This window comes from Peromyscus californicus, unplaced genomic scaffold (genome assembly GCF_007827085.1).
Source record: "Peromyscus californicus insignis strain IS unplaced genomic scaffold, ASM782708v3 Scaffold_4__1_contigs__length_199733344, whole genome shotgun sequence".
Taxonomy (NCBI): Eukaryota; Metazoa; Chordata; class Mammalia; order Rodentia; family Cricetidae; genus Peromyscus; species Peromyscus californicus.
This window is the reverse complement of record NW_026294562.1, coordinates 120218280-120234334: the sequence shown is the minus strand read 5'-3', so window position 1 is coordinate 120234334 and position 16055 is coordinate 120218280. Positions and strand designations below refer to the sequence as shown.

The following is a 16055-nucleotide window of genomic DNA, read 5'->3' as shown; positions in this document are numbered from 1 at the left end:
CAAGTGTGGCAGGGAGCAGTTTTGTTGCTGAAAGCATAGAATACTTCAGCACTCTTTCTAAGGAGTCAGTCTATGCCTGCCGTACTGGCCAGGAAATGCAGTCTGCTCTCTTCCACAGTTCACCTTGCCACACCTCTCCCTAGTAGCCTATCAAAAGTTGCCCTTCTTCTCCAATATTTAAAACCCACAAGTAGGCCTCTGTTCAGAGGGCATCCATACACCCCTGCTAACAGCATGCACTCTCCTGCTACAATCTCAGAGTTTAGCACTATATTCCAACTGTGGCAATAAACCAGCAGTTCTCAACCGTGGGTCACAATCCCTTTGTGGGGTCAAATGACCCACGGGGGTCACCCATCAGATATCCTGCATAGCAAATATTTACATTATGAATCATAACAGTAGCAAAATTATGGTTATGAAGTAGCAGTGTAAATAATTTTTTATGGTCGGGGTCAGCACAACATGAGGACCTGTATTAAAGGGTCGCAGCATTGGGAAGGTTGAGAACCACGGCTGTAAACAGACACTAATCCTGCAGAATGGTGACAATACGCGTGCTGGGACAATAAAGGAAGACAGATGTTTCCCTGATTTCTCTGCTGGAGAAGGAGAGCCACAAAACCAGATGTGTAAATGATGGTAATCCCTGGCAAAATTTTGGAATTGATTTTTAGTGGTGTCATTTCAAAGCATTTATTTAAAAAGCAGGAGCCTGTATTTTCTTAGACAAATTGTATCACATCAACCACTAAAATCTGACCTGCTGATGACCCCGGCTTAGACTCCTAGCAATAGTGGATACATAGCCTGAACTGGCCATCTCCTGTGACCAGATTGGTGCCTAGCCCAACTGTCATCAGAGAGGCTTCATCCAGCAACTGATGGAAACATATGCAGACCCACAGTCAAGCATTAGGTGGAGTCTGGGGAGTTCTGCAGAAGATGGGGAGGAAGGATTATAGGAGCCAGAGAGATCAAGGACACCATAAGAAAACTCACAGAATCAACTCACCTGGGCTCATAGGGGCTCACAGAGACTGAATCAACAACCAGGGAGCCTGCATGGGACTGACCCAGGCACTCTGCATAAATGTTAGAGTTGTGTAGCTTGGTCCTCTTGTGGGACTCCTAACAGTGGGAGCAGGGGCTGTCTATGACTCTTTTACTGGCTTTTGGGACCCAATTCCTCATACTGGGTCACCTTGCCCAGCCTTAATACAAGGGGAGGTACTTAGGCTTACTGCAACTTGATATGCCATGCTTTGCTGATATCCATGGGAGGCCTGCCCCTTTCTGAATAGAAATGGAGGAGTGGATGTGGGAGAGGCAGGGGAGAGGTTGTGGGGAGGGGATGGGAGGAGAGGAGGGAGGAAAAATAAATGAATAAATAAATTTATTTTTTAAAAAACTGACCTGCTTTACTTCTACCATTTTTTCTTTTGAAAACAATCATAGGAACAAAAACCATCAGTTTTCATTTGAGGAGAGGTAATTAGGCTGGTGGGTATTAGCACTGTGGCTCTTGATTTCAGCAACGCATTCTGGGAGTCTCCCATAACACTTCTGCATTGCCACCCTCGATGCGGGCCTTTGGCTTCACAGAATCATGTGAGCATTTTAGGAGCAGAAGTTGGGCCTAATTCATCTCTGTGTCATCATAGCCCTTTTCACATGAAGGGTGTTAATTTTTTTCTCCTTGCTTTCAGGCTCTTCCAAAGTAAGACAGAAAACCTGGCTGACTCTACAGTTCTCTGGGTCCGTAACCCAATAAAGCCTAGCTGGGGAAGGTTTATTAACAAAACATTGACAGCCTGGAAACACTGTATGCCACACACTCCACGCTGATGCCCTGGCTCAAATAACCTCTCGCTTTTAACACAACGGCAGACAATTCAGAGCCTTGCACAGGGTGTGTGGGGGTGTGTGCGTGAAGTCCCAGTTACCACAGAAGCCGAGGCAGGACTGAATGGTTGATGCCACCCTGGGCAACTTGGCAAAACTGTGTCCTAAAATTAATAAAAATAAGGGCTGAGGATGAGTCCGATATTATTGTATACATCTATAGCCTGAACACTCAGGAGACTGAAGGAGAATTGTGAGTTACAGGCTAGCTTGTACTACATAGTAAGTTTCAGCAAGGCCCTGTCTCAAAACACCATAATGAAAAGGGTGTGGTGTATGTGTGTGTGGTGTGTATGGTGGGGGGGGGGGTATGTGGGGTGTGTGTGTGTGTAGCACAGTGGCAGAATGCTTGTCTAGCAAGTTTGAGGACCTCGGCTCAATCTCCAGCTCTGTACTGGATCCTGGATTAGAGATTTTGTAAAACTAATTAAATAAAACATAGTGTTTCCCAGGTGATCCCAGAGGTCACCCATAGAGACAGAATGGCAGAAGTCTAGATTATCTGTTTGCCAACCACAGGGTTGAAAGAGAAGTGTGCTGAACAGAAAAAGAAAAGAAAAACAAATAGAAACATGGCTTCAGGTTAGCTGATAAAAAGAGAAACTTGGACATACACAATGCCCCAAGACAGGCCCCAAACTCAGTAATCAAAACAAGAAAACTTCATTTATATTATGAGATCATTTACAAGACAGTATTCCATCATTTAGGAATGATGCATAACTAAGCAGCAAAGAATAAACAGATGGCCAGTGAGGTGCTCAGAGGGTTAAAGCGTTTCCCACCACACCTGATTCCCTTGAGTTTGATCCCTGGGATCCACAGGGTGGAAGGGGGTCTCTGACGCCCACACGTGCTTACACACACAAGAAGTAAATGAAGAAATATGATTTTTAAAAAGAATAAATATAGACTAATGAAAAGTAAGGGAGATACACAGGAGGCTTGGGCTCTGTGCTTGTTTGGGTACAGCGTGACATTCATTAGGCCTTTCATGAACATGGAATTTTCTTTTGTGGTTCTGGTGACTGAACCCAGGTTCTTGCCTATAAGAATTTTTTAAGAATTATAGCTACAAGCTGACTGTGGTGGTGCAGGCCTTTAATCCCAGCACTCGGGAGGCAGAGGCTAGCAGATATCTGTGAGTTTGAGGCCAGCTTGGTCTACAGAGCGAGATCCAGGACAGCCAGAGCTGTTTCACAGAAAAACCCTGTCTTGAAAAACAAAGAACAGACAAACAAAAAAAGAATTATAGCTGCAGAAGTTTCATTGAAATATAATAGTTAAGAAACAAGCTCAAGAGCCATGTGCAATTGTCTTAAGATAGGGTAAGGGATGCCTCGTGGCTTTATGAAGAAGTGTGGTCCCTATTACTGGAGATGTGTCAGGATGTTGGACAGCAAAGCTTGCTAGGCCACAGGCCTCAGGACAGTTCTATTAGCTGCTTTGTTTTTTGAGACAGGGTTTCTCTGTGTAACATTCCAGGCTGTCCAGGAACTCACTCTGTAGACCAGGCTAGCCTCGAACTCACTGAGATCCACCTGCCTCTGACTCCTAAATGTTGGGATTAAAGGCGATTACCACCATCGACCGGTTTTAAAATAAGAATTTATTGAAATATAACTATGTCCATTTTTTAAACACAAAATCTAGTAATTGCATGGTTGAGACACTACAGCCTATAAGACCTGAATATATTTGAATATTTTATAGTTTGCTGACAACTGTTCTAGAGTTTTGTTTTCTTTTTTGTTTTTGTTTTTTAATTTTTGCATTGATTTGGAACAATGAACCCAGGTTTTCTTAAGTGGGGGAATGGGGACACAGATTGTACATAGTATAAGAAAATTCGCCGGGCGGTGGTGGCGCACGCCTTTAATCCCAGCACTCGGGAGGCAGAGCCAGGCGGATCTCTGTGAGTTCGAGGCCAGTCTGGGCTACCAAGTGAGTTCCAGGAAAGGCGCAAAGCTACACAGAGAAACCCTGTCTCGAAAAACCAAAAAAAAAAAAAAAAAAAAAAAAAGAAAATTCAAATTTTGTGCTACATTTTCAGAATACCTTTTAAAAAATAATCTAACCGTGTTTCAAACAAAAGATTACTTGCCAATCTGAGATGGAGCCCATAGTTTTGACTTGTAAGGCCAGTCTAGTATTTGTATGATATAAAGACAGTCAAACTAGACTGGGCCAATGGTGGTGCACACCTTTAATCCCAGCTCTCAGGAGGCAGAGACAGGTGGATCTCTGTGAGTTTGAGGCCAGCCCTGGTCCACAGAGGGAGTTCTAAGACAGCCAAGGCTACACAGAGAAACTCCATCTTGAAAAAAAAAAAAGAAGAAAAGAAAAAAGAAAGACACTCAAGATATTACTAATTAACATATATACGAGTAACCATGCTTCCTACCCGGCCCTAAGAACAGACTGCCACCCCTTCTGCCAGCCCAGCAGACTAAACTGGAGCTGAGCCCCAGAGGACAGCAGTCATTCTTAGCCTGTCCAGCAACCTACAGAATTGTTGGACTATGAAAAGGATGAATTTTACCTCTAGAACCTGCTATGGAATAATCCTCTGGTACACTGTAAAGATTTGTCCCTCAAACTGGTTTAATAATATGCTGATTGGCTGGTAGCCAGGCAGGAAGTATAGGCGGGATGACCAAACTAAGGATGATGGGAAGAAGGGCAGAATCAGAGGAGGTCATCAGCAGATGCAGAAGGAACAAGATGGGCATGTCATGATGAGAGAAGGCACCAAGCCACGTGGCAAAGCATAGAGAGGAAATATGGGTTAATTTAAATGTAAGAGTTAGCTAGTAACAAGCCTGATGTTGGCCAAACATTTATAATTTATATTAAGTCTCCAAGTCAGTTATTTGGGAAGCAACTGCTAGTTATTTGGGAGAAGGCAGTCAGGACAGAAAAACACCTTCATATGGCGCCCAAACATTTGGCAAGATTTCCACATAAAACCTGAGAAAGTTTTTTTGTTTTGTTTTTGTTTTTGTTTTTTAAAAAAAGGATTCTAAACACACAAAAGAACAGAGTCAAGCATGGCTTCTTGGTGGCAGTAGGGAGCCAAGTGGAAGGAGCCAGCCACCAGCATGCCATGATCTAAGTTACACACCAGTTAAATTTGCTCATGCAGACAGAAGAGGACAACAGATATGCAATAAAAACAGATTCAGACAGAAAAAAAGCCTCTGATTGGGTTACAGTGTGTTTAAAAATATACATAGGCTTGGGAGACAAAAGAGAAAGATTATATACAGTCTTAGATTTAAAAAATATAGTTTTAAAATAATAAAATTATTAAAACAGGGAGTAAAGCAATATAAAAGGAAAAAGCCCCATAACTATGAATAATACACAGAGAGTTTGGATCCTGTATGTTATTGTGTTGCCTTTGAATTTTTTGACTGCTAAGAGACACTGGGTTAAAACTGCCAGATTAAACCAACCTATATCTTTTTAAAAATATCTTGACTTCAAAACTTAAGTCAAAAGATGTGTTGCTTTGGGGGAAAGGTTACGCTTTTATTTCCACAGGAAATGAGAGGCTGTGGATTCATTCTGGGTTAAAGAGAATCAGGTTTGATCGAGGAAGACCCCCTGAAATCCTGACTGCAGACATAAAAAAATAAACCTAGAAGAACTACAAGACACGTGATGTATATTTTACCTGCTCAAACAAAACATAACAAAAAATCACCTTTGGCTGACTTGTGCTCAATCTATAGTTATATTAATACAGATATGTATGTTACTTTTAAGAGTTTATGTATTTTTAGAGCAAGGGGACCAGGCACCAATAAAAACAGCCCAGGTGATCCAGCATCCAAAACAACTTTGAGGCTGCTGACTGCTATGATCCAGCTTCACAGAATACTCCAGCCAAGACCTAACAATTATCCTGATTTTCTCAAGGGTCCCCTAAAGATGTCAGTGCCCCACAGACAACAGGAAGTAGTCTACAGAACTATAGCCACATTCCCAAAAATGGGTTATAGATGTTTATTATCATTTAAGGGGGGTTGGTTACAAGTTGTTATTGGTAATGGTCAGGAACAAACAAAGGAGATTAGATTCAGGGATCTTGTTCTAAAAAGAAAGGGGGGGATATACAAATAATAGGATAAAAGGGTAGATTATTGAATCTACTTTAATCCAAAACAACTATTAATCTTAAATATTATACATTGGTATGGATTTTGGTTTATTGATACAAATTATTTATTTTTATATTGATTCAAATTTAAAGTTAATTTTGTTATACTATATTTATACTCTTGTTTAAGGTATTGTGTTTATGCAGCTAATTAAAAAAAGTAATGTATAATTAAGAAATACAGATTAATAGTCATCTATAGTGGTCAAATTTATAGTCATGTTAGATATGTTTTCAAGGTCATACACAGATATTTAGATATATTTAGATATATAGATGGTCTTCAAACAATTCAAAGACCTGCAAAATATAATGTTTAATATGTTTAATAACCTAAGGTTTTTCATAACAGTGAGTCATGTCTGCTCCTGGCAGCACCAGTCTACTTCAGAGAAGATTATGAGTGTTAAAGAAATTCAGTTTTATGGAGTTTATTTTCTTTATGGGAAAAGAAACTGACCTTGCCTCAGTTGCTGACAATATACTGTCCAAACTGAACCAGCAGGACACAAGAAAGGCAACTGCTGAATTTTGCCAAGACAAAGTAGAACAGGTCTTCAAAATTCCCTGCTTCACAGCAAAGTCTATCAAATATGCTAGGCTTGTAGGCCAGAATAGGATGCCCCAATGTTACAGAGGAACTTTGGGTGACTGTCCAGGCAGTCAGATGTTCCTGTCATTAGGTAACATTTCATCATTCTGGGGTCTTTGATGGAGTTGAAGACTAGATAGTTATAGTTTTCTTTAGTTATGATAAAAGATAAATTAGGTACAAAACTTTGTACTCACAAAGATAAGATAGATAATAGAACATTTTCTTTAATTTTGCCAAATACAAATGGACTAGATATTGTAACTGTAATACTTACTTAATAACTGTTTTTGTTGTATGCAATTTTACTATGTTAAAATTAAAACCTTTTTTAATTAGACATAAAGGGAAATGCTGTGAAATAATCCTCTTGTACACTATAAATATTTGTCACTCAAATAGGTTTAATAAAATGCAGGTTGGCTGGTAGCCAGGCAGGAAGTATAGGTAGGATAACCAAACTAAGGATGATGAGAAAGAAAAGGGCAGAGTCAGAGGAGGTCACCAGCCAGATGCAGAGGGAGCAGGAGATGAACATGCCATATTAATGAAGGTAACACCATGTAGCAGAGCATAAATAAAGAATATGGGTTAACTTAAAATGTAAGAGTCAGCTAGTAATAAGCCTGAGCTATCAGCTGAGCATTTATAATTTATATTAAGTCTCTGAGTCAGTTATTTGGGAGTGAGCGGTCAGGTCAGGAAAACTCTTGACTACAGAACCCACCTCACAGAAATCTGAACTGAAAGTGTAGAAAGAAGGGGCACTAGAAGTCATAATCAGAGCTTTAAAAAGAAAGTCTGATATGGAGAGAAGAGGCTGCCTGCATGCTTACTGGAAGAATCTTAATCTAACCAGCAAAGCACCAAGAGAGACTTCCACATGCGCTCATGAATTCAAATCTAGGCCTTGTACAGAAGGGAAAAAAGGGGGAAATATTCACAGCTTAGATAGTGAGAGGGTTTATCCTCTTCTAGAGGACTTGACTCTTCCCACTGTCCCTCCATTTGGGTGATTTCAATTTCTGTCTGGCTCAGATTTCATTCTTCAGGAATAGATATGATCTGGATATTTAAAAGGTAATTGTTTTTTAATACTCTGTGCATCTAAGACATGACACTGACCCCCTGTGCTGAACAGAAGAAAGACCAATTCTTTCCAACTCTAGAAGCACCACTGCACAGAACACACAGAGAATGGGATTCCCAGGGTCAGTTTTGGCAGGTGTTTTTGGTCTTCTGCAGTGACCTTAACAGCCAGCCTCCCAGTGGGGAGGGTAAACTTGGTTTTCTTCTCACTGGTTCTCAGCAAAACCTCTGTCCTCCCTCTCCAGTTAAAGATAAAAAGGCTCTTTAAGTCACTGATCTCTACAGACACCAGAACCAGGAGGGCCTGTCCCTGCCATGGCTCTACTGCCCAGGGGGAGAGACTCCTATCATTCTTTCCCAAGGGACTGGCATGGGCCTGACGTGAGTCACAATTCCTTTCCTTCTATAAGTAGAGGTAAGGACTGAGAGTCTCCACTCAGAAGCTCAAATGATTCATACCAAAGGCAGCCTGCTGGTAAAGAATAAATCCACTAAAACAAGTTGAGCTGTAATCCCTACCTGAGTCAGGAGGGCTCTGGGTGGATGGATTAATGGCTTAAGAATGGTTCTGTCTCTTGTATATGTCCCTCTCACCATGTGGTACATACCCTGTGCCAACTTGGGACTCTTTAGAGCCAAAAAGCCCTCACCAGATGTGCCCTCCTCCTGGCCTTGGACCCTCCAGCTTCCAGGGCTTTGAGATGAACAAACCTTAATTCTTGTATTTTATGTGCACTGGTGTTTTGTCTGTGTGAATGTCTGTGTGAGGGTGTTGGATCCTCTGAACCTGACTTTTCCAACTTTTGCAAGTAGGAAGAGGTCCCCAGAGCCTATATAACGTTCATGGCCTCTGCGTGGGCCCACTCCTCCCCTATAGTTCCAGTGAAGCCCGGGCCCCATGCAGACCTCTGACCTTTAGGCCACGCTGGAAGGTAGAGATGGACAGCAGGGCTAGGTCCTGCTGCTCCTCGGCATATCGCACCAGGTACACGTAGACGAGCTTCTTTACCTAGGAGAGAGCACGTGTCCTGGCAGGTGTCCCAGCAGCGGGTAGCACCTTCACCTCCCAGGATGCCATCGCTACCCCTGCATGCACTGTGGTTCATGGGGTCAAGGTCTTCCAGTAGGGGACAGCAGCCCTGAGTGTGTCTCCAGTCCTCTAGCCTGATTCACATCCGGTTCAGGGACATAAGGACAATGTCCTCTGGGTGAGGGACAGCTTGAACAGGTCAAGCCCCCAAGGGTTGGATAGATTCCATCCTTTCTCTCAGCCCAGCTTGAGTTTAGTCCTGGGCTGGGATCAGAGGCCAGTTTCTGAACGGTGCTCACCTCTATGTTCTTACAGGCCACATTCTTCACCACGGCAGGGAACAGGTCTGAGGCATTCTTCCCCCGGGCGATCATCTGAATGTTGGGGTCAAACAGGAAAAGAAGGGAGGGGGGGCAGAGCACCGATTAGAGCAAAACCTGATACATACCCAGGGTCACTGCTCTTGGACACCCTCTTACCGCCACAATCCTCTTCATGGCCTCCAGCTTGAGGGAATCCTTATTGGTGTCCAACATCTCTTTCAGGTCATCATGCCTGGTGGGAAGCACAGAAAGTCAGATGAGGAATGGAAGTGGGGCATGGATCACCAGGGTCCAGGCAGGACTCGGGCCAAGTCCAGTCCAGAGGGACCAGAGCCAGGTGTGCGGGTGGGGAGTGGAAATGGGTTACCTACAGATTAGGCTTTCAAGAGAAACATGTGGGCCAGCCACTATTATGGGTTGGATTGTGTTCCCTGGCCAAAAGAAAGGATGTTGAAGTCCCAACCCCTTAGTGCCTTAGAAATTTGGGAAACTGATTTGTCAGCAATGTGGGTAGGGAAGATAGTTTTGTAGCATAAAACCCTAACTGGGTTTTCTAGAAACCCAGAACCAGATATCGGGGTAAATGCTGAAAGATCAGAGAGACAAAGAAGCAAGCCACAGTCACCTCTCACCTCACCAACTCCTCTGCCAAAAGGGGGAGAGTTGGTGAAGTGTTTGCCCCATGACCAGAAGGGCCTGTTCAATCACATAAAAGCCAAGTGAAGTGGAAAGTGCTGGTAATCCCAGCACTGGGGATGTGAAGACAGGAAGGTTCCTAGGGCTCACTGGGCAGCCAGTTTAGGTTAATGTGTGGGCCTCAGGTCCCAGTGAGAGACCTTGTCTGAAAAAAAAAAAAAGTCAGGTGGATGGCTCCTGAGGAATGACACCCCAGGATGACGTCTGCCTGCCAAACACACACACATTCTCTCTCTCTCTCTCTCTCTCTCTCTCTCTCTCTCTCTCTCTCTGTCTCTCTCTCTCTCTCACACACACACACACACATACACACACACACACACACACACACACACACACACACTGTACCCCATACATACATCTAACGATGGGATGACAGATGTTTCTTGATTTTTAATGGCATTATGTCCCACAAAAACTCAGTCTAAAGTGAACGTATCAAGATGAAAATATATTTAATACACTTCCACTACCAAACATCACAGCAGAGTCTGGATCATCTTCAGTGTTCCCAGAAGTCTCTGATGGATGGGAACAACACCAAAGTATCACACTGCTCATTATTAGCCCGGGAAAGGACCAAAACTTGAAGTACTTTCTGTGGAATGCACGTCACTTTCACAACACCATAAACTCAAAACTCACAGGCTGGACCATCATCAAGTTAGGGACTACCTGTACTTAAGTTAAATGAAGCCACAGTTAGGTGGCTCCCTAGTCCAACATGTCTCCTAGTTTATTGTGTTAATTCAATATTAGACAGCTCTTGCTATGTAGTCCAAGCTGGACTCCTAACTCAGCCTGATGATTCTCCTGCCTCAGCTCCTGGAGTGCTAAGACTACTAGCCTGCACCATCACACCCAGATCCTCTGGTGTTCCCATTCAAAGAGACAGAGTCACAAAGTAAACACTGTAAAGACACAGGACTGAAGATTTTCATCTGTAAGCCAACAAATATCAATGATTGCCAGCAAGCCACTTGAATTTAGGTAGGATTCCCCTCTGGGTTTCTCAGGGAACAGGACCTTGCTAACTGTGGTGGTTTGAAAAAAAAAATGGCCACCAAAGGGAGTGGCATTATTAGGAGGTGTGGCCTTGGAAGGAGTGTATCACTGTGGGGGCAGGCTTTGAGGTCTGTTTTCTCAAGCTTCATTCAGTGTGACAGTCAGTTGACTTCTTGTTTCTTGCAAGATGTAACACTCTGAGCTCCTCCACCATGTCTGCCTGCACACTGCCATGCTCCCCTTCATGATCATAATGGACTGAACCTTTGAAACTGTAAGCACACCACCCTCAATTAAATGTTTTCTTAACGAGAGAAACATGGGGGCTGGAGAGATGACTCAATGGCCAAGAGCACTGGCTGCTCCTCCAGAGATCCAGAGCAACCACAGGGTGGCTCACAACCATCTGTAATGAGATGTGGTGCCCTCTTCTGGCCTGCAGGCATATATGCAGACAGAACACTATATATAATAAGTAAATAAATCTTAGAGAGAGAGAGAGAGAGAGAGAGAGAGAGAGAGAGAGAGAGAGAGAGAGAGAGAGAGAGAGAGAGAGAGAGAGAGAGAGAGAGAGACATGATGTCTCTTCACAGCAATAGAAACCCTAACTAAGACACTACCACGTTGCTGGGTGGAGGTGGTGAATGCCTTTAATCCCAGCACTTGGGAGGCAGAGCCAGGAGGATCTCTGATGAGTTCAAGGCCAGCCTGGTCTACAGAGCGAGATCCAGGACAGGCACCAAAACAACATAGAGAAACCTTGTCTGGAAAAACAAACAAACAAACAAAAACAATAACAAAAAGACACCACCACCTTGATTTTAGACTTTGGGCCTTCTGAGCTGAAACAAAAAGTTTCTATTCTAGGGTCTGGGATGAAGCTGCACAAAGCTCTGGGCTTGATCCCCACATAAACTGGGCATAGTGGCACAGCCCAGTGCTTAGGAATAGGAGGCAGGGGGACCAGGAGACCCTTTCCCCCCAAAAGTAACCCAGCTTGAGGCTCTTTGTTACATCCACCATAGAAAACTAAACCAGGTGTGATGGTGCACACCTTTAATCCTCACTCAGGAGGCAGAGGCAGGTGGATCTCTGTATGTCCAGCCATCACTACACAGTGAGACCCTGTCTCAAAAAACAAACCAACAACAACAAAATTCAGAGAGCCAGGGGCAAAGGAAAGGTTGGCGCTAGAGCAATAAGAGCTCCCTCGATGGATGGGAAGAACCAAGGGAGAGGAACTGGGTGTCAAAACATGGGTCGGAGACTGGGGAGATGCTCCACTAAAGTGCTTTCCAGGCAAGCATGAGGACCCGAGGCTCCTTCCCAGCATCCAGTAAGAGCAGGGCATGGGGGCAAGCGCTTGTAATTCCAGTGCTGGGGAGGCAGAAGCAGGGGGGGGTCTCTGGGACTTGCTGGCTAGCCCACCTCATCCAAGCAATGAGAGCCAGGAACCAGGGAGAGAAGCTTTGCCTCAAAAACAAAAACAAAAACAAGGTGGATGGTCCCTGAGGAAGGGCACACAGGGTAGGTCTCTGGCATCCACACACATGTGCTCACATGTGCACCTGCACAGTGCTCCCATACACACAAAAAGAGAAGAGTATGATGCTCTTTCCCCACATCAAGCATGTTTGCAGGTCTTGACCTTACAGACCAAAATGAATCCAAGAACTGGACAGCTCCCAAAGATTCCATGGATGGCCTCATTGTCCAAGGTCAGACATGTCAGTTAGCACGGAGTGGCCATTGATGAAGCTATAAAACACCACTGGGAGAAATAAAACATCTGGAAACAGCATACAGTCCAGGAGAGGGGCCAATGTGTCTGCTGTTGATACTGGGAAATAAGTGACCCACACCATGAGAAGGAGAATCTCCTTACATGTGTTCTAGTCATAGGTAAGCCTAACAGGAAAAAAAAAAAATGAGGAGGGATAGGAGCACTAAGAAACCCATGTCCCAAGAACGTTAGGCAATGTCTCTCCTCACCTGGCCTCCATGTGCACATGTGTATGACACACACAGGCACTTTCATAAACCCAGGTAAACATATACGTACATAGTGAGAAATGTCTTTTCTGAAGAGGTTTTTGACAGAAAGCAAAGTAGAAAAAGAATGCCTTCTAGAACACAGAGGCCCTTGCTAGCTGGCAGATGAAAGCATCCAGCCCTGCTCATGTTAATTCAAAAGGCCTTGGCCTGGGTGGATGGCCCCAAGACCAGAACATTTCTGGCACTCTCAAAGCAAAGACCATAAGACAACCACTTTGTGTCTCTCATTACTGTTATAGTAGTTATTTCTTAAGAAACAGTCCTTCCTGATGGCAGACTTCTTAAGACTCAGAAAGTATCTGAACCTTAGAAGATCAGAAAATAAGACTCATCAGGTCCCCTGCAAAGTTACCCAATGGTTACCATCTTGTAGAGAGGAGACTCTTCCACAGGACTAGCCAGAAGTGTGCAGGGGGCTCCAGGGATCCGGCTTTTGTCAACTCTCACCCATGCTGGAGCAGACTTTGCAGTGATAAGGCTGCCTCTGAGTCACCCATGCTCCCGTGGGTAACTGCTCACCCACACTCCTGGAATTCTCCAGCTCACTGAGCTGGACTTAGGTAGAACTGTCTCTTTGGACTGTCTTTGGTGCCACATCTGGGGTGAACCTATATCTATACATGTCACCCCAGGAAAGGTCAGACAGCGCTCCCAGACACAGACCTGGTTTTCAGTTCCTCAGGGGCATTGAGCTAAGTGTGGACAGAAGCACAGACTATTTGGCTGGGCATCGGCAGTACAGAGAGTCTTGGAAGCGGACAGAGATGGGGCTTTACCAGCTTACCAGCTTTCCTGATGCGTAAGTGTGCGCTGCTGTACCACTCAAACATACACTCCATGTTTAACTCACATACAAGTACCACACACACATCCACCCCTGTGGATATACCTATACCCCAGAGACAGAGAGCTATACCCCACACACATCCCTCACAGACACAAATAACCACATACATGAAACTGCAGACACATACCCACAAACCCCGGAGAAACACACACAAAACCATACAGCATCCTTCCACAGACACACACACTCTCAATGCAGAAACCCCCAGACACATTTCACCTGCACAACTATGACTATATGCCACAAGAGACCACTCCACACTCCCCCACACAGGCCCCTTACAGTCACACACCACAGCCATATCTAATACATACACAATCTTGACAAATTTGTTCACTGCAGGCTCATTCACCAAAATGGCCAGGGGACTTGAAGACCCATGAGAGGATCCTCTGACCTCCTGGGGCCTAACCTGGTGGGGTGTGAGGTAAGGCAATGGCCTGCAGTGGACAGAGCGGCTCAGTCTCCTTTAACTCTGTCTTCCCTAGAAGCTGACTGCTTCACACCTGGGTGTCCCTGCCAAGCCCCAAATGTCTCAGGACCCTGTCAAAAGCACACACCCCAGGGCATCCCCCCACAAAACTGATAATGCACTCTAGGCTCTTGACGGAAGTGAGGGACACTGGGTATAAAACAGAGCAGGCAGAACTGATCTTCAAATGCCCACAAGCCACACTATGCCTCTGGAGTGAGGTAGACTTTGCCCTTTCCCTCCTGGGGAGACGGACCTCATCCCTCTTTTGTTCCCAGAGCTCCCAATGGCTTCAAGTTCCCTAGAGGCAAAGGAAGGGAGAGGTCCACAACAATGCCCTGAGGTCATGAAATATTCACCTCCCCTCAGATCCCTTTACCTTGCACTCACTCTGACCTGGCCCTGACCTACTCTGGATTAGCAGACTCTCCTGATGGTGGCTAGAGCCCTGTGAAGCTTGACACCAGGATCAGACACATCCACCCACCCCTCAGTGGCCACCAGGCTCGCTCCCCAAGTTACAATCTACAGACCCAGAGAGACTGCTCACACTTGGACAGTGTTTGTTTCTGTCCCCGCACCTTATCCTGAGCCCACTCCAGCCAGGGAGAACAGTCAAGGTGGGACCCCAAACCCTGAATGTTTTACTATCTCCCTCTACTTAGAATTTTCAACTAGTTCAGTTCCTCATCTCCCTTAGTCATACTCTCAACCCTCAGGTCCTGTGACCTCTACCTGAAGCCCCACAAGCCTGGACCCTGAATATGTGCTCCCCTACCTAAGGAGCTGAAAGAGGGAGCTGGGTTGAAAAGAACAGCCACTCACTCCCTGGCCTTCTCAGCTCTCTGGGGCAGAGGCGGGGCATTCTGTACCTTAATGGCTGGCTCAGGGTCTGGCCTTGGCCAGCCTCAGGGCAAGGTCCTTCTAAGGATGTTTCTGGATTTGTGTCTTCCTCAGGAGCCTGCAGCCACCGGAGCTCCTCAGGCTTCAGGGCCTGGTACCAGGGTGGGGGCCCACCTTCAGGACCTAGCACAGGACTGGAAGCTTCCTCCTGATCAGCCCCGCTGGCCCCTGGCCTCACTACAGTCCCGGGGAGCTGCAGGAATCGCTGCATCTGGCACCAAGTCCAGCTCCAAGAGAGTACTGAGCTGGCCAGTGAGCAGGACTGTTTGTCACTGCCCCCTGCCACCAGAAGGCCCGCCCTGAAACTCAGTAACTAGACACTGGCCAGATGGGAGGCTCCGGTTTCCTTTTCAATGCTCAGAAGCAAAGCCACAGGAGGGACAGATGGCTGGGGACAGGGACTGAGCCCATCCCAGTCTCTGGGCAGGTGAGAGGGTCAGGGGAAGAATTTTTTTTTCCACTCCAAATCTTACAGCCACAACTGAACCCTAAATTTTCTCTGAACTGTGTTTCCCTCCTCCCCAGAAATCTCATACATCCCTGCTCATTCTGGCCCAGGCTTTTGATCCTCATCAGTCCTCCCAAAGCCAGTTTGTGTAGTTAATCTTGTCTGTCAGTTTGTAGGATACAGAATAATAATAATAATAATAATAATAATAATAATAATAATAATAATAATAAACACTATCACCGGGCGGTGGTGGCGTGCGCCTTTAATCCCAGCACTCGGGAGGCAGAGGCAGGCGGATCTCTGTGAGTTCGAGGCCAGCCTGGGCTACCAAGTGAGTTCCAGGAAAGGTGCAAAGCTACACAGAGAAACCCTGTCTTGAAAAACCAAAAAAAAAAAACCAAAAAAAAAAAAAAAAAAACTATCACCACCACCACCACCACCATCACCACCAATAGCCTTGTCTGTGAGGGAATATTTAGATTGGTCTAAGAGAGGTGGGAAAACCCATCCTAAGTGTAAGTG

At 45.1% G+C, this 16055-nt stretch overlaps 1 protein-coding gene across 2 annotated transcripts in view; it reads right to left on the bottom strand.

Annotated features, from left to right (window-relative positions):
- Ap3b2 (adaptor related protein complex 3 subunit beta 2) overlaps positions 1–16055 on the bottom strand; it is a 39783-nt gene that overhangs the window by 19157 nt on the left and 4571 nt on the right. The window contains exons 1-4 of one of the 2 annotated variants that reach the window (XM_052761696.1): positions 15052–15308; positions 9261–9336; positions 9081–9155; positions 8665–8760 (exon numbers count right to left, since the gene is read on the bottom strand). In XM_052761696.1, the coding sequence (XP_052617656.1) occupies positions 8665–8760; positions 9081–9155; positions 9261–9336; positions 15052–15293 (489 nt within the window). In that variant the 5' untranslated portion in view covers positions 15294–15308. Of the gene's footprint in view, positions 1–8664; positions 8761–9080; positions 9156–9260; positions 9337–15051; positions 15309–16055 lie in introns of those variants that run through there. The other variant, XM_052761697.1, reaches the window with a different exon arrangement.